We start from the raw sequence: 22,824 nt of genomic DNA on the forward strand, positions 1-22,824 counted from the left end.
TGGACGGATGGATTAAGGATGGATGGATGAATGAAGGATGGATGGATGGATGGGTGGGTGGATGGATGGATGGATGGATGATGGATAGATGGATGGGTAGGTGGATGGATGGATGGATGAAGGATGGATGGATGAAGGATGGATGGATGAAGGATGGGTGGGTGGATAAAGGACGGACAGGGGACAAATGGGTGGGAGGCTGGGAGGCTGGAGGTTGGGTGAGTAGCTGGATAGGTGGGTAAACAGATGGGTGGTGGATGGGTAGATGGAGGGAAGTATATGGATGAATGGAGACGGATGGACAAATGAATGGATGAGTGAGTGGGTGGATGACTGGAGGATGTATGGACAGACAGAGATTTTGGAACCAACTTCCAAGACTATCAAAATTCCTAAAGAAAAAGGGAGAAAATGACCAAGTCACAGTCCCGTGTGTCTTTCATTAGTGAATCAGTGATTCCAGAGGAATAAGATCAGCTTCACCACAGCCTCCACCACTTTCTCCTTCCAGAACACTACTGAGGTCTTGAGTTCTGTTTTCCATAGAAGAGTTTTCTGCAGTCAAAATGCTTAACGTTCACATACGCACGTGTAAAAGATACCAGGGAGCTAACAAACTCTCCAGAGACACATCCAGGAAAACATCACATCCTTTACCAAATACTCCGCAGCAGCAAAAGCTTTGGCCCTTACCTGAAGGTGGGTCCATTCTGTATTTATTCTCTTGACACCAACCAACTGGTCGAAGTCTGTAATCCAAGTAAAACAACCACTGGTCATAGGATTCAGTGTCCTCCAATCCCACATAGCGAAGGCGTAATCTTCCTCCAACATTTTCAATCACACTAACTATCCAGTACTGAAAAGGGCTCTGAGAATCCTGAAGTTCTATTAAGGAATCAACTGTAATGAGGTCTATAGGGCCTTTCCCTCGCAGAGGCTGTTTAAACAGAAGCAAAACTCCTTATTTTAAACTTTATTTTAAGGTTCTCATGGAAACAGATGACAGCAGAAGATAATATTTTTTCACACCATCATCCAAGCTACTGGCAAACAGTCTGGTGTTTCCCTCCACCCCCAACCCCTTCCCACTCCTTCCACACACACGTTCATTCCCCCGGCCCTCTGTCCAACAACAAGAATCACAAGTAAACACAACATAACAGTTTGCGCTCGGCTCTCACCAAACAAATCACCCTTCCCAGATAAAATGGCATTTGTTAGAAATAAGCATCCTTTTAAGAAGACTTACACCAAACTGGCCTCCCACTAGAAAATATGTGGTAGCTCAATGTCTCTTCTCCCAGACCATGGGGCTATCAACATACCCCACGACTCAAGAGACATTCATCTTATCACGGCTACCATGTGAATGATTAAGACGCTCGCATACTTTTAAGTGAGCAAAGCATGAACACGTATCAAGGACGTGTCTAACACACGTGAATGATCAGCTACCTGAGACAATTACATAGTTATTTCTATACTCGGTCCCACTGTTGGTTTAGAGAACGTATATATATATATACATATATTTATATAATTAGTGCCCCGTATAAGCAAACTTCTCAGCATACATTGGCACATGAAAAGGGTGTTTGTTTAGTCAGTCTTGTAGGCAAATATGTTAAAAAAATATGAACAAAGTAAGATAATTCGTCCTTCTAAAAGGGTGAAGAATCGTCATTTTGATTTGCTAACCAAACAAATCAGGAGCTGTTAAGATAAGCAAATATACCAGGCAAAATCTTCACAGAATAAAACCAGATAACCGTGTCTTAGACAGCAGTGCTCCAAAAGTCAATGTCATTTATGAGAGGAGGGAAATTCACCATTAACATTAAGAGAATAATGATATCGTCAAGAACCACATCATATTCTTGTTATTTCACTTCCCCCTTTCTTCAAGGGGCATTACCTAACCAGATGTGGTGACTCAATCATTACGTATGACAGTAGGGCCCTCCTTCTGCTCTACCATATAGAGTAAAGATCAAAGTGCTTTATCACACGGTTACTGCCAAACGAACCATCACGACCGCAGATCACCTGTTTTTTCTTCGGCACCTTAAGCATACCTTAACCACACTGAAATAGGATTCGTCAATACCCCTGTGGTCTTCAGAAGGGAGGCTGATTCAATTATTACTCAACACGCGTGCGTTGTTGGCATGCGCGTACTCAACCAGAACAGAAGAGTCACTGGGACCATTTGTTAGCACACTCCCAGACTCTAACAGGGCATGCTCATGCTTCGTGGTCACATCTACAGAAGAGGTCTTCTCCAGGATTTCATTTACATTCACGAATACAGGACAGAGGCTCCCATGTAGGGGATAACAGAAAGATAACCTAACGATAGCATTATTTAAAAATCTGTTCACACAGAAGCCAGTTTTCCACTTATTGATTGTACCACAGATGCAGAAGCTTTGGTGCCATGAGAATCATTACCTTAAACAATTCGGAAGGAAAAAAACAGGAAGTTAGGCTATCTGGACAGAACATCCACATGTACATGTGTACCCACTGAAGGATATAGGCAAAGGTGCTCATGCAACCGTGAGGCTTCAGACACAGACTAGCTGAGAAACAACAATACATACACCTTCCAGGAGGTTGGCCGGCGCCGTCCGGGAACCAGTCAAGTCACGAATGAGGAATTCCGTCCAGTCTGTGTACTTCTCTTTGATTGCTGGCAAGACAAAAGAAGAAGAAGAAAAAACACACCTCAGCACAGCAGGCGAGTATCAGGTTCAGTTTAAAATCAAAGCACTTTTCTTTTTTTCAGATTTTAGTTTTTATTTATTTGACAGACAGAGATCACACACAGGCAGAGAGGCAGGCAAGAGAGAGAGAGGGAAGCAGGCTCCCTGCCGAGCAGAGAGCCCGATGAGGGGCTGGATCCCAGGACCCTGAGATCATGACCTGAGCCGAAGGCAGAGGCTTTAACCCACTGAGCCACCAGGCGCCCCTCAAAGCACTTTTCTGTACACATGTGTTGTTTTGATACTTTTCTTCATTTTAAGCATCACACTGGAGAGCTAACACGGTGACCAGAGATCTGCCCACAGCGGGAGACCTTGTGCCTGTGGCATGCTCGCGCTTGCTGGGCATCGGGGGGGGTTAAAGAAGGGGGAGCCCTGAAGTTTGAGGAGAATGTACTCGGGCATTTCTGCGAGAGAGAAGCAGATAGCGTGAAGCACGGAATTCGGGGAGGGGGAGGGGGATTCCAAGAAGGAGGAGACCAGGGAGGGACAGAAGTCGGAGGACAATCCCCAGGTGGAAAAACAGCAGCGGGCTCTGAGTGACACCGGATTCTGCAGGTGGAGACAAGGAAGAAGGGGCTTTCTGACTGACAGACCCGGGAAGGGAGGACGTGGACGAAGGCCGCTCAGTTGTTGACCGAGTCTGGCCCCGGCTGAGTACAGGGCGCGGGGAAACAACACCGGTCAACAGCCCAGAAAGCAGACACGTTAAGTCAACAGGAAATCTCTGCCTAACTCGTATCTGAAAATAGCACAGAGGCTTGAATGGAAACAAAAGAGGCCAACGGCAGAGAAACCGAGGTAAGGAGTGGCTACAGCTCTCCAAGGACAAAAGCGAGGGGACCGCAAACTGCGGGGACCACGTTGAGAGCAAGGAAGGAATGTAGCGGAGACATCCTGAAGAACGACATTTCAGACGGTGGAAGCCAACCATCTCCGAGTGCTGAGAACCCGAGACTAGAGGAACAGGACATTCCTGGCACATCTCCCAAAGTACAGATCTCCAAAGGCTTCACCCGGTGACATCCACACCCAGGACAGGCCCAGAGCCTTCCCGGGGCCTCACAGGCTTCACGAATCAGCAACTCAGGAGAAGCATGGCCCAAATTCCCGCCTCCCACTCCGTGGATCACGTAGGGAGCCAGCAGGCCAGGGAGCACTGCCTAGAATACATCCAGTACTTAGCCTCTGTGGAAGGTTCCAGATGCAAGTGGTTTGCACATTGCCTGTGTTCTGCAGAGGCACAATACAACAATTTCTTGCTCACACCTCAAGGAGCAGGTACCGTAGCAGGCTCTGCCCTCACTGGTTACAACTGTGAGTAATTTACCCACTTATCTTGTGCTCTCTCTTCATCAGTGTCAGGGTGCTAACAACATTTTAGCCTATGGGCTGCTAGCAGTTTTAGAGAAGATACACACATCAGTGAAACCTAACCATACCGGCACACACCAGGCAATTAATAAGAAGCAGCTCGTCTTGTTGTAAGCGTATATTAAAGTATGACACACTCTCACCAAGTATTTACTGTTCATTCCCACAAATGCCAGGCTGAGGCTGCACACGTGCGCTGGCCTGATCACCAACAGAAGCGGGGACAGCAGCGACTGCCACCACTAACCCGCATCCCAGTCAATATGCCTCCCTCACACACTAAGGATCCGAAGACAACCAGAACCAAAAGGGAAGAATTCGGGCAACATAAAGGGGATCCGGACAAGGCTGCAAAGTCCAGCTTTCCCCCATTCGATGCCCCAACCACGGTTTTGCTTAAAAAGGAGCAATTCACCCATTCATCAGCTTCTACCGCTAGGCTTTTTGCTCAAATAAAATACCATCTTCCTCATTTCTACATACACACTCATAAAGTAATGCATCTATTTGGGGCAGGAACTGTTACGGTGTCCTTTTCTGTCCTTAAAAGTGTAGCCATCATTATTGAATGCTGTACCCATTTCTAAATTAGCCCCCAACTGTGTACGAAGTGATTTGTGTCCCCCCATATTCCTACTGAATCCTAATGTCCAATGCGACAACATTAGGAAGTGGGACCCTTGGGAGGTAACTAGGTTTTGCGGAGGTCATGAGGGTGGAGCCCTCCTGATGGGATCAGTGAGACCCCAAGATCCTCGACCCTCCCACCCCGTGAAATTCCAACAGAAGGAAGCAACCCTCAACCATAGAATCTGCTGCTGCCTTACTTTGAACCTCCAGCCTCTGGAACTGTGAGAAATAAATCTCTGTGGTTTACAAGGCCCAAAGAGCACGGTATTTCTGTTACAGCAGCCTGAATGGACAGAGACCGCCCTCCTGCATGCCCGCGGTTACCGAGAAGACCAAAAGGAAACGGCATACAAGACAACGGAATGAAAATCTGTATTTCCCTTGTACTTTCCCAGCATAACTTTAACTTCCTCTGGGTCTCGGGATCATTGTGACAGTGCTCTGGGGGTGACGTTTCTAACTAACTTTTCCCAAGTTCATAGAAATAACAAGGGTCACCCCCAGCTTCAAACTCAAGTATGCAGACGCCAATCCTACCCGGAGTCTTTCCATGGGAATCTATGACTCTCAAAGCTTCTGCATACAGATAAATCAGTAATTTGTAGGCATGATAGAGATAATATGAAAATTACTGTCTAACCCGAAGTTTCAAGATGAGGACAATATACAACTGTGCCAAGCAAATATGCATTCCTTATTTCTTTATCAAAAAATGACAATCAGCCTAGCTGGGTGAAATATGGTCCCATATCCGACAGATTTATGTCCATATCCACTACAAGAAGAAAGTTCAATGGCTTATTTAAGGGGTGGTTCTAACATCCACATAATCCAAGTGAACATTGAAATTAAAAATTTTTATTTTTTTTTATTTTTTTTTAAAGATTTTATTTATTTATTTGACAGACAGAGATCCAAGTAGGCAGAGAGGCAGGCAGAGAGAGAGGAGGAAGCAGGCTCCCCACTGAGCAGAGAACCCGATGCGGGGCTCGATCCCAGGACCCTGAGATCATGACCTGAGCTGAAGGCAGAGGCATTAACCCACTGAGCCACCCAGGTGCCCCTGAAATTAAAAATTTTTAAATAAGCCATCACCTTATGAAGACATCGTGTAATGTTGAAATTGAAGTGGGTTGGGCTGTAGTAAGAGAACAGTAGAGATGCTTCTAAAATTATACCTTGTGAGCCCTCCAGCCCAGAGCCCCTATAACTATCCATTAATGTCTCTACACAAGGCTCTGAAGCAATCTTTCTTGTGCCACACAGTATCTAGACAAATTACTCTCACTAAAAAAATGGATCTTAGCTGCAAAGATATACTAACAACTTCTGATTAAGAAGTAGAGAGGAAACAGTTCTCAGAAATACTGTTACTTTTTAAAATATATATATTTTATTTATTTATTTGGCAGAGAGACAGAGCACAAGCAGGGGGAGCAGCAGGCAGAGGGAGAGGCAGGCTCCCAGCTGAGCAGGGAGCCCAGTGCAGGACTTGATCCTGGGACTCTCAGACATGACCTGAGCCAAAGGCAGGTGCTTAACTGAATGGGCTGCCCAGCTGTTAACAGACAGAACCACCCAAACACTGCGACTTTTAAAAGAAAAACTGTTCTGGTCAACATTTAGTTCTCAAAACTCAATATTCAAATGTAAAAATTCGATTAGAGAAAATACCACCATATGTATTTTTTAAAACTATGCAAAACAAGTCTAAAATTTGCAGTCAATGGACTTATTTTGAGTAATACTAAATTCGGTTAAATTTTAGTACAATAAAAATTGCCTAGAAATACCTTAGAATTCATTGCAACAGAAGCTGACCTGCACTTTCCTGGGTGTCCACATAAGTTTCTAATTAGAAGTTCTAAGACTATAAATTTTCATTTACTACAGAATGCCTCTCTTCAAAGACTCAATCAACTAGCATGGCTATAAGAACCATCCTTCTCAAATAGGAAAAAAATTCCTTGCCCTCTGGTCATTATCTTTTCCATCGGATGATCCAGGCATTAAATTTCAGAAGACCTACAACATAGCAGACACCCAAAGACATCGAATGTGAACTCTACACCCAGAAAGAAATGATTAAAATGAAAACAAAATAGACGGATAAAAGTTTGTCCGTAACATTGTAATCATTTCCACATGCTGTTAGCTTATACGGAGACACTCCTGAGAGTTCATACGATTTTCTATTCATAAGAGTAAAATCAGGATCCTCGTATAACCTTCTCATGAACATGTTTCCAAGGTTCTATTCAGTTTTAACATTTTATAAACTTTGCATAGAAAATACATATACTTTAGTCAACTTTGCTTTTTAAGAAATCCAGGTTACACTCGTCATTTTAACACCCCGTGTGGGGAGCTACGCCTCTCTCACTGCAGGACGCAATCATGAACATCAGTTTCAGAAAGAGAAAACACACGCATGTGCGTACACACACACACACACACACACACATACACACACACACACACACCATGCTTCTTTGCAAAGACATTCAGAGATGGCCCTTAAGTCCCACAACAGCATTATGGGGATTACAGAGCTACCTATAAAAAGGGTTCCAAACAGGGGTGCCTGGCTGGCTCAGTCCACAGGACATGTGACTCTTGATCTCTGGGTCATGAGTTCAAGTCCCACATTGGGTGTAGAGAGAACTTTGGAGGAAAAAAAAAAAAGGTTCCAAAAAAAATGCAAGTCACCATCTCCCCCCCCCCACACACACACCCAGGATTTGGGAAGACACCAGTCCTGTTGGACTTCCAGGCCCATCAAGCATACGTAAACACATTCAATGATTCCTCACTTCTCAAGGAGGCCATCTGCTGGGGACACTGGTCTGCGGTTCAGAGCTGCCCCTTCAGCGGGACCCTGAACACGGAGACTTGGACTGAAGTCAGAGGAACACATTCCTCCCCTCTCCATCCGTGTCAACAGGTTGAACAGACAGGTCCACGGGGAATACAGGCTGCGTCATACCTTTCCACTCACCGGGAAGATGGGCAGAGTAATTCCAATGGGCAATGAACCGCTTTCTGCTGAGCCACTCAGATCTACCCTAGCTGGAAGAAAAGCCAAGCATTCCTGCATCTTAAGAGTCTAAACACACGGAGGCTAATTTTTGTTCATGGCAATTTTCTCCACTCACTGCCAACCAAAGCTTCTTTGAATTTATTGTGTCACTTGCATTTTTGGTTCTGACTTGCTCTTTGGTTGTTCCCTTCTAGAGCTTTTTCTGCCATTTTCAAAACCTCTTGACACAGTAAAGCAGAGCATTTTCTCCTGCCGTATGCCCAGCATCCTCTCACTCGGAAGGTTGTTTCGTGGTTATGTCTTTCCTTTTCTCTCCTATCAAGTGTTCTCCTGGGGTGTCTGGTGGCCCATAGTCATGCATCACAGGTCAACTAGAGCCAACCAAAAAGCTGAAGGGGAAACTTTGTCCCAGAGCAGAGGCTTGTAACTCAGAACGGGTGTTTGGTAACTCCCATCTGAGAAGGAAATGCCTGAACTAGTGTCTTTTTTTTCCCCGAACAGTTCTGTCCATTTCTTCAGAGATGAACCCAGAGGATACACAGTGTCTCTAGTCCTTGGTTGTCCCAATACGGTAGGGAACAGAGAGCCTGGGAAGTGTTCTGACCCCATTAAACCCTGCCATTTCCAGCCTCACCTGGGACTCCCACTCACCCAGCACTGCAGGGACTCCAAGCCCCCCACAACCAAGTGTGAGGCTGCAACGGCCCCCGCCCATCTTTGGCAGTTACCAACCCTTCATGAGCTTTCAAGCTGCAGGAACATTTTTGAGATATCTTTTCTGCACAAGTCTCTCTTCAATTCTCTCTGTGTGGGTTCATGTATTTTTTTTCTTCCTTCACTATCATTTTAAAGTAGCCTCTGGAGGAAGAAGAGATAAATAAAAATGCTCCATCCACAGAAAACTCCTGGCTCACAACAGAACTGGGCTTTACCATAAGGTGTCAGGCAGCAGCCTTTGAGGTATCAGGAAACTATTCTTTAACACTGACTTCGCTAAAGAAAAGAAGTGCAACAATGAATCCTGAATTATAAATGGAAACATTTACACTTACTATTAAGAAGAAAAGACTATAAAGTTCCTTCCATTGCAGTTTTTTTTTTTAAGATTTTATTTATTTATTTGACAGAGAAAGATCACAAGTAGACAGAGAGGCAGGCAGAGAGAGAGAGGGAAGCAGGCTCCCCACTGAGCAGAGAGCCCGATGTGGGACTCGATCCCAGGACACTGAGATCATGACCTGAGCCGAAGGCAGCAGCTTAACACACTGAGCCACCCAGGTGCCCTCCCTTGTGGTTTTTTTAAAGGAAAGTATCTACATTAATTTTTCATACAGTTTCAAATTAAATTGTTCCCACAAACAGAAGGACAGGTCACAAAATGACTCAACAGGTCGACAGGATTGATAAGCTCCTACTGTGCGACGGGTTCAGATCAAAGCATTCTTATCTCCAGTAATTAATGAGATGAAGATTGTAACTTGTGAAAAATGCTGCAAAAATTATCTCTACACACAGATACACACACATACTCCTAAGTACTCACTATCTATAGATTGGAGGGAAAGTCTAAATTCAGCCTACCAGGATTCTTTCAGTTATGTAAATACACTTGCACAATTACAAAAAGTAGTATTACTATTTTGCTCTGAAGATAGGGATTTCGCAAAAACACAACCTGAGCACTGTTGGAGGGAACCACAGAGAGTGACGACTTTCAGCTGACACAGAGACAATGAGTGGTCTGGACGTCAGAACAGTCCACATCGCTGAAACACAGACTATTAAGGCCATTTTAATCCTTAAAACCTTGGTCAGTGTGTACACAGACTCTTAACAAGAAAGCCCTCGGCTACTTAACATTCTACACGTTGCCCAGAATTTTCCTCAATATTGGGAATGAGCGCAGGAGAGTTCCTCCGTGTTGAGATTAGCTTCTTATGGGGTCATACGTGACTTTGCGTGGAGACGGCTTCATTGGGTGGTTATAAGCCTTAAACGACAAAAGGCTTCCTGGCAGTTTTCACACTGGTGGCTCAGTATCCTTGGATGATGCTTTCTGTCGCTCCCTCTTTAATGCATTCCAACATTTATATAAACACACTCGGTCTCCCTTTAGAAGATCGTACTTGAAATATTGCAAAACGTTGCTTTAATCATACACGAACAAATTTCTGACAATCCAAATTTAACTTAATAAACCTGTACCTCAGATCACGGATACGAAACAACAGCCATGGGCATAAAAACCACATGGTTAATACTTTATTAATTTCAGAAACTATAATGAGATGAAAAATGTCTTCCAGAGTGGGATGATACTTTTTAGCCTTCTAATCCCTTAACTACCTCTCCCTATGTTGAATATTAATGCTAATTAATGCTAATGACCACATCTTCAAACACTGACAAACTGGTACCAAAAAAGGAAATCTACCGTCTGGAGAATAATTCTTCGTGTAAGCCAATTCATTTTTAGTTTCTGTTCCTGCTTCCTTGCATTGTTATAAAACTGATCACCTGCTACATAGTGGGAAAATGTCAACCTCTCTTGTTACACTTTGCAAGAATAGTCTTAACGCAACAGGATCCGTCGTGCACAAAGACAGTGACTTGCTGAAGGTTTTCAGGAGAACAAGATCAATAGTGAATAGATGAGACACGAGGCTTCCATCAATACGAATGTCGACACACGCAGCTCCGTATTTTTTAATTGACACTACAGAGCACACTGGAGTTCCCATTGTCCGCACGTCTCTCACATCCAAATCCAGCATCTGTCCTTTGTGTTACACACCCAAGCACACACAGACAGGGAAACAAGCACACTTGAGATCTCCCTAAAACTCAGGATTCAAACCGGATTTCTGCACTCCGACACGCCAATGCGGCCTCAACAGCTTCCCAACTTCCCTTTGCTAGTAGTTAAGTTATTCCTACAGTTCGTGCAAGTCACGGCTCCCTGGAAAAGGAATGTATTCTACTAAACTGTGACAGTGTTTTATCTGCCTGTTTAAATAAGGCAAGTACGTCAGTACATATCTATTTGCTGTGATGCCTTGTTGAGGGGATCCGGGAGGATCACAGAGCGCTTTCTTGCCAGTTCCTAGAAATGGCATGAGGTCCGTCCGTCTGGGGCAGGAGCAGCAGGGAATGCCTCCCTCGGTGACATGCAGATTCAGGGGCTCTGTCGGAAGGAGCCCCCCCCCCCCACCACCATGCTTGTTCTCCTTACTTAAAACCACACCCTTTCCATCCTGTACCCAGTGAACTGTGAGTCCATCATCTCCACGCCTGCCTCCCTCTGACCACCGCCCCCAGTCCCCCTCTGCACTAGAACGACCAGGCTTATCACCACAGCATAAAGAAAAAGACTGAGCCAAATCATTCCCTGTAAGTCCTAGAACCACCCAACCTTGTATAAACGCCCCCTGCCCTAGAACTCTCTTTTCTTTTTTTTTTTTTAATTTATTTTTTATTTTCAGCATAACAGTATTCATTATTTTTGCACCACACCCAGTGCTCCATGCAATCCGTGCCCTCTCTAATACCCACCAGCTGGTACCCCTTTCTGATCAATCAATACCGTATTTCTCTGCTCCCCTCCAAAACCAAACGTAAGCAAAGAAGACTAAACTCACTCACTATCCCATCCATTCAACTTCCTTCCCCACGAGAACCAAGCCACCCACTGAACTGCACTACTGATGACTTCCTCCCTGAAACAAACTCCTCTCTGGGCTTCCATGACTGGGATTTTCTTTCTTCCTTCTCCAGCCACGCCTTCTCCACCCATCCCCTTTAACTTCCAATGATTAGGGGTTACTTAGAAACTGGTCCTAGGCTGGCTTGCTTTTCCTCTCACTCTGTGGTCCTCCTGTGGACAGTCTCATCCACGCCCACGACTTTAATCACCGTGATGCCAACAGCTGTCAAATTCATCCCTACAGACCAGACCTCTTTTCTGAGCCATAGGATCGGAGAGTCCTGCCTGCTTCGCAAATGTCCATGGGTGTCTGGGAGTCCTCTCACACCTGTTATCTATAAAAATCAAACTTTGATCTTTTGAAAAACACATTGATTTGTAGGAGCCCTTTATTTATGTTAGATATTAATTCTTTGTTAGATATCTCATAGCTCCCGACCTTGAATATTGTATTCAACACAAGCCTTTTAAAACAAGACATGAGATCATTTCACACAGCCAATGAATCTCAGAGTAAACTTCAAACTCCCGCAACCTGTCCCAATTTCCTGCAGGACTGGGTCCCTCTCTACTCTTCCTCCCTTTGGTCTCCACACTGGCTTTCTCTAAACTCTTCCCCTTCAGCAGCTTCATTATTGGCCTGGATATCCCCCTCCCTTGGTGTAGAAATACTTCCCCCACTGTGTCCCCAGTAAACCCAGCACCTCGACTATCCCTTTTTCGGGGATCCTTCCTAACTTCCAGGATCAGCAATATTCCCTCCTGGAGTCCCAGAGTCACTCCATTCATGGTCTGAGCACAATGTATAATTAAGTGCACGTTTGTACTCACCCGCCTCACGACAGTCCACGCCTTACTCTCCACGCCCCTTGCATGACTACAAGACGCCCCAGACCCATGATAAACACACACAGCAGACGCCCAGGACCCATGATAAACACACATACAGAAATGTGTACACTTCTGTCACAGGGGAAAGGACAGATCTAATGGCTCTGCACCTTGTGTCTATTTTACGAATCTTCTGTTGAAACACAACTTGTGGGATTCAGACGAAGAATCATTGTTACCATGGATATTATATAGACCTTTCAATAAAATACGATACAACTCAACAGCACACCACAAGCATTCACAAATGAGCTTCCACATCTTTCCTTGGCCTGGCTTGTAACTGCTCCCACATGATACCAGGAGACATTTCAGATTATGGCTACAGCACATCTAACCCAGAAAGCGAGAGATCTCACCAATTCACTCAGTGGGCATCAAAAGCATCTTAAGAGTTGGGACAGACTGTATTTCTCTGGAGCTTTCCTTCGGAAGAACAATGCACAACTGTCCCATTAGGCAACATGGATACCGTTCATTTCAGATGAGGGCATCACCCAGAAATGAAGGAAACACAAGGTACGACACGTCTTTGAGGGGCCAACTGCTTCTGTGAAGTTCTCTGAGGTTCCTAAAAACCTCTCAGCGCTATAAACAATCAAGATTTACAAAACAAAAGCCATAAAGATAAACAGTACTTATGATACTCTCAATGTGTCACTCCTAGTACTGTGCATCCAATCTATGAGCCTAGAGGATGAATAACAGCCCCTAAACTGTTAGGAGAAAGTTAAAACCTGATCACTGTTCTCTGGCTGGAGATTTTATCCAATAAAATAATGGAATTTCTCCTATTCTAGCACCTTCTCTCCCATTCTTCTCTAGCTGCCAATATCTCACCTTGCAGGCATTTCTGTTATTGCTTTAAACCTGTTCCTGCTAAAAAAAAAAAAAAAAAAAAAAAAAAAAAAAAAAAACCCTTCCAAAGAGTCAGAGACTTTTTTTTCTCTCCACTAAGAAAAACTTCCTACAGGTCTTTCATTAGCTCACTCTGCAGAGAAACTGTCAAGTCTGAACTGACATATCACAAAGGTCCAAGGCTCCAAGTTCAATGGAATAGGACACTTTCTTGTTAAAGATTTTATTCTCACAGGTCTCTCTCTCACACATACTTCTTTCTTCCTGTGAAGTTACTTTCTTTGCTGTGGCAAAACAGCTTCCATTCAAAATTTTCCCTTAGGTGCAAGTTTTGAAAAGAAAGAAAAAAACAACCTTGCCAAAAAAAAAAAGAAAAAAGCTTGCATAAAACTTATATTAACATGCCCTCTGTATATATCTAATTACATGAGTCAGCCTATCTTTTAATGGTTTTCACAGTTGCTGTCTATAATGGCATATGCTGTGTGTGAACATACCTAGGACACAAGCACCCAGACATTTGATCAAACATGCCTCCAGTTTCTGTGAAGATATTTTTGGATGAAATCTGCACTGCAATCAGTGGGCTTTGAGTGAAGCAAACTACTCTTCCCAGTGTGGCTGGGCTTCACTGAATCAGGGGAACACTTGAATAGAACAAAAGTCTGACCTCCCCAGAGCACTTCTTTGAAATCAAAGAAAAGTGAATAAAGAGATATTCCACGTTCATGGATAGGGAGACCCAATATTGTTAAGACGTCAGCTCCAGCTCTTCTCATCTTGCTCTGCTGATTCTGTGCAATTCACAATCCTAGCAACTTATTCTGCAGATATTAGCAAAATGATTCCAAAGTTTTTATAAAAAGGAAAAAAGTGCATGGGGCACCTGGGTGGTTCAGTGGGTTAAAGCCTCTGCCTTCAGCTCAGGTCATGATCTCAGCGTCCTGGGATCTAGCCCTGCATGAGGCTCTCTGCTTGGCAGGGAGCCTGCTTCCCCCTCTGCCTCTGCCTGCCTCTCTGCCTACTTGTGATCTCTCTCTGTCAAATAAAAAAAAAAAAAAGAGGGAAAAATTCCAGAACAGTCAAGACAATATTGAAGGAGAACAAAGTGGAAGGACTGACACTACCTGACTTCAAGATTTACCATAAAGCCACAGTAACCAAGACAGTGAGGTATTGATGAAAGAAAGAACATATAAATCAGTGGAACAAAAGAGAGAGCCCAAAACAGACACACATATTTTCAGTCAACTGATCTTCGACAAAGGAGCAAAGACAATGCATAAGAGCAAAGATAGTTTCTAGTTTCTTCAATAAACAATACAGAAACAACGGGACATCCACATGCAAAAAAAAAAAAAATGAACTTAAACACAGACTTTGCAATTATGAATAATTACAAAAATTACCCTTCACAAAAATTAATTCAAAACAGATCATAAATCTAAATGTAAAATATCCTAGCAGATAGCATAAGAGAAAACCTAGATCATCTTGGGTATAGTGACGCATTTTTAGATACAACAGCAAAGACACAGTGCATGAAGAAAACAAATGAGCTGACCCTCATCAAAATGGAAATCTTTGGCTCTGCAAAATACATTGTCAAGAGAATGAGAAGACAAGCCAGAGATTAGGAGAAAATATTAATACAAGACACATCTGATAAAGGACTGCTATGCAAAATATACAAAGTACTCTTAGAACTCAACAATCCAATAACACACCTGATCATAAAATGGGCCAACTACCTTAGCAGGTCCCTCGTCAGGAAAGATACACAGATGGCAAATGGCATATGACAAAATGCTCCACATCATATGTCTTCACAGAAATGTCTTAAAACAAGAATGGGATACCAAGATATACCATTAGAATACCAAAAACCCAGACCACCGACAACAGCAAATGCTTAGGATGATGTGGAGCAACAGGAACTCTCTCGCTCACTGCTGGACAAAATGCAAAATGGTGCAGCCACTTCTGAAGACATCGTGGTGGTTTCTTACAAAACTAAACGTATCCATACCATACGATCTAGCAATTACATTCCTTAGAACTGAAACACGTCCAAAGGAACTGAAAACACGTCCACACAAAAACCTGCACACAAATGTTTCCAGCAACTTGGTTTGTGATGGCCAAAACCTGGAGGCAACCAAGATATTGTCTGCCAGGTCAATGGAGAAAGAGACTGGTCCATCCAGACAATGGAATATCATGCAGCACTAAAAGGACATGAGCTATCAAGCAACAGAGAGACATGCAAGAACTTTAAATGCACATTACAAGCAAAAGCAGCCTTAAAGCCTCTGCCTATTGTGTGACAAGGCTCCCTATTGTGTGATACCAACTCCATGGCCATCTGGACAAGCACAACAGTGGAGGAAGTAAAAGGTCCATGTCCGCCAGGATTGTGGGGAAGGGGTGCACAGGTGGCACACAGAGCAATTTCAGGGCAGTGAAACGACTCTATGATGACAATAACGACGGAATGTACAATACCAAGAGGGAACTCTACCACAAAATGCGGGCTCTGGGTGGTGAGAATGTGTCGGTGTAGGCTCACCCACTGTAACAACGGTCCCACTCTGGCAGGGGATGCTGATAATGGGGGAGGCTGGGCATGTATGGAGGCAGGGGGTAGGGAAAACTCTGTACCTTTGCCTTAATTTTGTTGTGGACCTTAAACTGCTGTAAAAAGTTTCAATCTGAAAGAAAGGAGAGGAGATTCTCCAACAGACTGTCTTTGGACTCCACCTGTGACCCAGGCTCCTTCCAGTTCTTCTGTGGAAACGTCTTTGGACTCAAATTGCAACGTTTTCCCGAGTCTCCTCCTCCATCAGCTTCTGGACTCCCCACATCTCCACAACCATGGGAGCCAATCCCTTAAAATACACCTCTTCTCATAGCTCTGCACACATCCTACCGGTCTCTTTCTCTGGAGAACCCTAACCAATACATTACCATATTACCATCCTAAAGGGTGGGCAGACCAAAAGGAAAGAACAAAAACACTCACAGAAAAGGGGAAAATGATAATGAATCAATCCTTAGACTTTCTTGTGGGCTGTAGCTTCCAGAAGCCTGAGATGACCTGAACCCCGCTGAGGAAGCCATGCCGCATTGGAAATGAGAGGCTCTAGGTGGTGCTGAGTGGAATCCCAGGTGCACCCTGTTTTGCTGTGTGGTATCAGAAAATGACCCAGCCTCTCTGGTCAGGTGTTCTTACCTGTATAAAGCAGCCTCCTCACAGTACTCACCTGGCAGAGCCCTAGGACCAGGAAGTGAGAGAACCCTCATGAAGCCCTTGGCACAGGGCTTGCACCTTCAGGCGTGTTGCTAAGAGGACCACGCCCACTCGGATGGGCTTTTTGCAGGGAAACAAACCAATCTTAAAAACTAACCAGGTCATGATCCCAGGGTCCTGGGATGGAGCCCCGCATCGAGCTCTCTGCTCAGCGGGAAGCCTGCTTCCCCCTCCCCCTCTGCCTGCCTCTCTACTTGTGATCTCTCTCTCTCTGTCAAAAAAAATATATAAAATCTTTAAAAACTTTTTTTTAAAGATTTTATTTATTTGACAGACAGAAATCAGAAGTAGGCAGAGAGAGAGAGAGAGAGAGAGGAGGAAGCAGGCTCTCCGCGGAGCGGACAGCCCGATGCGGGGCTCGATCCCAGGACCCTGGGATCATGACCTGAGCCGAAGGCAGAGGCTTTAACCCACTGAGCCACCTAGGCGCCCCTAAAAACATTTTTTAACTCAAAAACTAATCAGGAAATTGTCATTTAGAAGTTATATTTTTAAATTTCGAAACTAAAACCAGACAATGATCAAGGATCATATAATTGCCTCAAATACGAACAAAAAATTAAATTAAATTTTAAATCAAGTATGATGTTAGAGTTTTCACAAGCTTGACCACTGTTACAAGCATAGTCAAGGGACTGAAGGGTATGACCCTGTTAAGTGGATACAGACAGAGGCAGTGTTTGCCAACCATTTCTGCCACAAAACACTCTCCACCCCGCACACACCCCACCATGTCTACACTCCGAGCTGCACAGACCGGTACTTTCTCTCCCAGGCACTGTCATTTTAGTCCAGTGGTTCAATCCAGGCTAAGTGAGGCTGGCAGGTGAGATCTGGGGTTGGTGTTGAGGCTGCTGATCACACGCCCTGTGTCCAAAGGCCCTTACTCACAATAAACTGAAGTCTGCTTTCACCATGTGGCTGTCAGAGTTCTGCTTCAGAAAATAATCAGAGCTCCAAGCCACCTGGAGAGACCAAGTCTCTCACCATCAACCTAGCCGCTATCCTCTTCCGGAAGTTTTTACAGGAACTAAACCATAAACATCCTCCGTGCTCCTGGCTTCTCCTCAGTCTTGCTCCAAAGCCTGAACACTGTGTTTCTGTCACCTTCCTGAAGCACCCCCCCATTCCCCACCACCCCGCACTGGCAAAAGGCAAGCCGGAGATTAAGAACCCGCCCTTTGCATCTGACTTGAATCTAACTCGCGTTTGGTTTTTCCAAGTCTTCGGCCACCATACTTGGACGGCTAGAAGTTTCTCTAAACCACACCTCACGGAACTGACCAACTGCGAGATCAGTTTCCTAATCCCAGACAGGCCCATCCCTCCCGCTTCGGTTTGAGCCATAAAATCCAAAACGAAACTGTGAGCACGCATGGGCTCCTCCCAAGAAGTTTCATGACTCCATCAGATTTTCAAAGGACTCTAGGACCCCAAGAAGGTTAAGAATGATGCAGAAATAATATAACTGTATTAAAATGGGGCTATGATGTATGTCACTGGACAAGAAGAGTGTTGAGGATGACCTGCTCTGCCTTCCAAAAGAGAAGCAATTGATCTACCCTCTTTCCTCAGCCCAACAGACACGAGACTTGGCAATTCTGATAATAAAACCTCTCCCGAGTCTCCAATGCATACCAAACACATCCGTGCACAGCACCTCAACTGGTACCTCCAGAAAATCTGATGAACTACTTGTTCTCGTCCCTGTTCAACAAGAAACACTCAAAGCAACTAGGCAGACCTGCAATCAGTAGAGAGCATTTGCAACAGATAGCCTTCTCTGAATTTACAAGCTACGTGCACAACGTCAATTTTAGAATAACTCTTCCAAACACACGTGTTGTATGACTGAGAAAATAAAACTGATGCAAAACAAATTATTTTAGGAGTCTAGAACGTAAACACAACTACTCAACAAAACCTTAGGTTCTGGGTCACATTTCTCAAAACTCTTTCTTGTGGGTCTAACTTTCGAAGATTTATAGTGCCGGGTAAGTCGATTTCAAGTAAGTGATTTAAAATGGAAGTTCCCATTTACCCAAAAAACCACATCTCATGAAATGTTAGTTCCCTTAGAATGAAATACTGAAAAAAAGTAATACTTTGGGAAAACACATAGCCATTGAAGATTACTTTCTTCATGTGCAGATCTGATTAACATGCTGATTACAATAATTAAAGACAGCTTTAATCACACCTCACTGGAAGTGTGTTAGCACTGAATATGAACCAGAGCATGAGAAAAGGAACGGAATGGTTCTGTCGGTAAGCATCCAACACGAGATCTGATGTATTTAGGACAAGCAGTGAAATCCCTCTAGCTGAAGTGTAGGTGAGGAAGATCAGAACATATTCTTCAAGAGAAGAGGCACGTTTCATACATAATCGGTTAGGTCCAAGCATAAGGACCAAGAGCGGGCATTCTGCCACTGATGGACGAATCCTGTGACCTACCTGTCACGGCTCCAGATGTGGTTCAATTCTTAAAACCTGTCATTTTTGTGAATACTAACGAAACTCGAACTCTCAAGACCTCTCAAGACACCGAATTACCCCACAGCAGAACTTCTTGGCAAAACACAGACTCCAGCATAGCCGCTCTTAACGATAGGATTTATTATCCAGTTATGGTAGACTGAAATCCTTCCCATCACTATATTATATGAGGACACTTTTATTGACTGTACATTTTTTAAATATGCTAGTGAAAAATTATTAGCAACAGAAGTTTGTTTTGTTTTGTTTTTTCCCTAATCAAAACACAGGGCACCTGGGCATCTCAGCTGGCAAAGTGTCTGCCTTAGGCTCAGGTCATGATCTCAGTGTTCTGGGATCAAGTCCTGAGTCAGCTCCCTGCTCAGTGGGGAGTCTGCTTCTCCCTCTCCCTCTGCTACTCCCCCGCTCGTGCTCTCTCTCACTCTCTGTCAAAAACATAAAATCTTTAAAAATAAGAAATTAAAGAAATTGAAAATCAAAACACATTCTGCATGTGTAAGTTACAACAGTCACTAGCAATTCAAAATTCTGGGGTGGAATGATGTCTATGTTTCAGGTCTGCAGACTGGAGAGTAATCCCACCATAATCTCACTCTTTCACACATTTCTTCTCTTAGGAACATTTTTGCTCTGACAACTCTATATGGCACAATTCACAGATCGATTTCTCACCTGTCAAACCCAAGGGCAACGGCAGTAATAGGTTGGCAGAGTACGACTAAATGGAAGCGAACTCGGCCAGAACCATGAACCAGGTAGGTGGGGACAGACTTACAGGGCACAAAGACAGACTGGGGAAGATGAAGTAGTTAGGAGGGTAAGATCACCGGTGATTTCCAGATCGCCAAATCTATGGTCAATTCTCGGTCTTCTGCTTACTTGACATAATGAACTGCCTTCCATGGGTCTGATCATCACCTCCCCCCTCCTAAAAACATTCTTCTCTTAGTGTTACAGATTCAATTCTTCTGTCTCTCCAAAATTCTTACGTTGAAATCCTAACCCCCCAACGTGACGGTATTTGAGGATGGGGCCCTGGGGAAGGGATTAGGTCGTGAAGGGAAAGCCCTTACAAATGGGATTAGTGCCCTTACAAAAGAGACCCCCAGAGAGCCCCCACACTCCTTCAGGCAAGCAGGGACACAAGGAGAAGCTGGCGGTCTGCAGCCCAGCGGAGAGCTGTCAGCAGAGCCCAAGCAGGCCCGCACCCTGATCCCAGAATTCCGGCCTCCACATCTGTGCAGGACACATTGCTGTTCCTGATAAGCCGCGGGCCTGGAGTGCATTGCTATGTCCACCAAGCTTACCAGGACACTTGGCCTTGGAGCCATCGAGCTCTCCTGGCCTACCTTCCTGGTCATCACTCCTCGGTCTCCTTGGCTACTGCTTCTCGTCAGCCAACCTCTGGAATGTCCCAGAAGCCAGTCCACCAGGACACCCTCTCCACCCACACTCATCCTCTCACTGATGTCATCCACGCTTGTGGCCTCAGACACGAACTGTATGCTGACGGCATCCAGTTCCCGCACCGACCAGGACTGCCCTCTGAACCCCAGACACACGTCCATCGTCCACTTTGACATTTTCTCCAACACCTCAACGGAACACGGCCAACCACACTCGGCTCGCTCCCACGGGATTCCTGGACTCTGGGACAAGTGTGCCTCTCCGGGTGCTCAGGCTGAAGGCTCTGGACGCAGCCATGGCTCAAACGCGCTCTCTCTCCTACCCTCCCACCACATCCTCCGCCCCGTACCATACACACAAGCACACGTCATATCCCGTCCGTTGGCAAACCCTGGTAGGTCCACCATCAGAATACCTCCAGAATCCAGTCGCTCTGCTACAAAATCTGCAACAAGCACCCTGATACAAGCCACTGCGATTGCCTGCCTTGATCACTGCAGCCACAGAGCAGTCCAAATGATCCATTCAGAACACAGCTCGTGCCTGAGTTATTCTGCTATTCAAAATCCTCTCTGAGGAAGAAAAGCTGAAACCTTTACCACAGCCCATGCAGCACTATGGGCCACTGCCCACTCTGATCTGCCCCCTACTGCTCTCCCCAACACCACTCCTGTCCCACTCTGCAGGCTTTCATAGCTTTCCTCTAATATATCCAGGATGCTCCTGCCCCAGGACATTTGCATGTACCGTTCCCACTGCCCAGAACACTCTTCCCCCCAGATATATCAACGGCTTGGTCTTTCACTTCATTCAGGTCTCTGCTCAAATGTTTTATTCAGGAGGGCTGAATAAATATCTGCTATATTTCATACTTTAAAAATAATTGTTACTAGTGAAACTTCATTTTTACAAACATAATTTGATCTCACATAATTGAGAGGAAAAAAAAAAAAAAGCCAGGGACTTCGTCCAGGCTCCTCTTAGGCTCCCTCAAAGTTAACTAGCATCTCAATCATGCCCTCCCTCTTTCCCAGGAGTCCTGACCCCTGCTTCTTTCTGAGGCTGCCCAATGAGAGGAGAATATTATGACGAGGCTCTACATTATCAAAGAGAAACAATTTACTTATTTAAAATTATTTTAAGAATCAGGCGAAGGGGGCCTCCTGGGTGGCTCAGTCAGTTAAGCATCTGCCTCCAGCTCAGGTCATGATCCCAGGGTCCCAGGATCGAGCCCCACCTCAGGCTCCCTGCAGAGTGGGGAGTCTGCTTGTCCTTCTCACTCTACCCCTCCCTCCTGGTCCTGCTTTCTCTCTCCATCCTTTCTGTCTCTCTCTGCCAAATAAATAAAATACTTAAAAAAAAAGAAAAAAAGGAACAGTCCGAGAGTAGAGGGTTTTAAGAATGAGCCCAGTATAGTTACACGGACTAGAACTCCACAGGCCACCAGGACTAGGAGAAAGAAAGTGGGGAGGGGAGAGGACACTAGAGCGTTGGTTCCCAGGAGACAGCTCCAAGTCAGAAAATATCTGGTCACACAAAATGAAGGACTCCAGACACCTTCCCTCTTCTACTCATGCAGCTCAACTATTTCAGTAATAAAATCCGTTTGCACAGTTTGAATTCATCTTCAAAATTTCATATGACCCGAGTCATAGAACTTCCTTCCACAGAAATGTGGTGGGAAATGATTACCACTGGGTAGTTAACCACAGGCAAAGTAGCTGAGAAGGAGCCCACCGTGCCAACGTCGGCCAGGACACGGAACCTTGACCCTGGGTGTCACCCAGGTCAAGTTCCTAAGCATGACAAACAGAGGAATTTCAGTGACTATTCCAAAAACAGAGATACCTAGGCAATTAGCTGGCTTGGTTTTTGTTGTTACAATAAAAAAAAGTCTAATGAAAGTGATTAATTGTAAGGAAGATGACATAATTTTTGGAATCATGAATCAAAACCATTCATCAACTTGTAATTAAAAGAAAACCCTCCAGAATGAATCAAAATTATGGCATGGCTTCCCTTCTCCAGTGAACGAAACGCTGAGCACCTAAAACAATAGATCCACCGGTCTGCAGGCAGGAGCAGCACGGAAAGGAGGAATATGTGAGTGAATATCTGATCTTTTCCCCTTCTCTCTGTAACTGAACAGGAGATTTCAAGTAAGTCCCTAAGGTTTTGTCCTCTGTGATTCTTCAACAAACCAACCAACCAAACAAAAATACTAGGGTAATATATCACAAAATATTTCAATTTTGCAAAAGGACAAGACCTTAGAAACTTACTTAAAATCTCCTGTTTAGTTACAGAGAGAAGGGGAAAAGATAAGATGTAGGGATGGCACGGT

The 22,824-nt window shown here is 44.6% G+C and overlaps 1 protein-coding gene across 4 annotated transcripts in view; it reads right to left on the bottom strand.

The window, feature by feature from the left end:
• The window catches only part of SFMBT2 (Scm like with four mbt domains 2), a 227,662-nt gene that overhangs the window by 116,879 nt on the left and 87,959 nt on the right, over nucleotides 1-22,824 (bottom strand). For 3 of the 4 annotated variants that reach the window (XM_059404050.1, XM_059404052.1, XM_059404051.1), the window contains exons 5-6: nucleotides 2,607-2,695; nucleotides 694-940 (exon numbers count right to left, since the gene is read on the bottom strand). In XM_059404050.1, the coding sequence (XP_059260033.1) occupies nucleotides 694-940; nucleotides 2,607-2,695 (336 nt within the window). Of the gene's footprint in view, nucleotides 1-693; nucleotides 941-2,606; nucleotides 2,696-22,824 lie in introns of those variants that run through there. The other variant, XM_059404053.1, reaches the window with a different exon arrangement.

Source organism: Mustela nigripes, chromosome 6 (assembly GCF_022355385.1).
Source record: "Mustela nigripes isolate SB6536 chromosome 6, MUSNIG.SB6536, whole genome shotgun sequence".
Lineage (NCBI taxonomy): Eukaryota > Metazoa > Chordata > Mammalia > Carnivora > Mustelidae > Mustela > Mustela nigripes.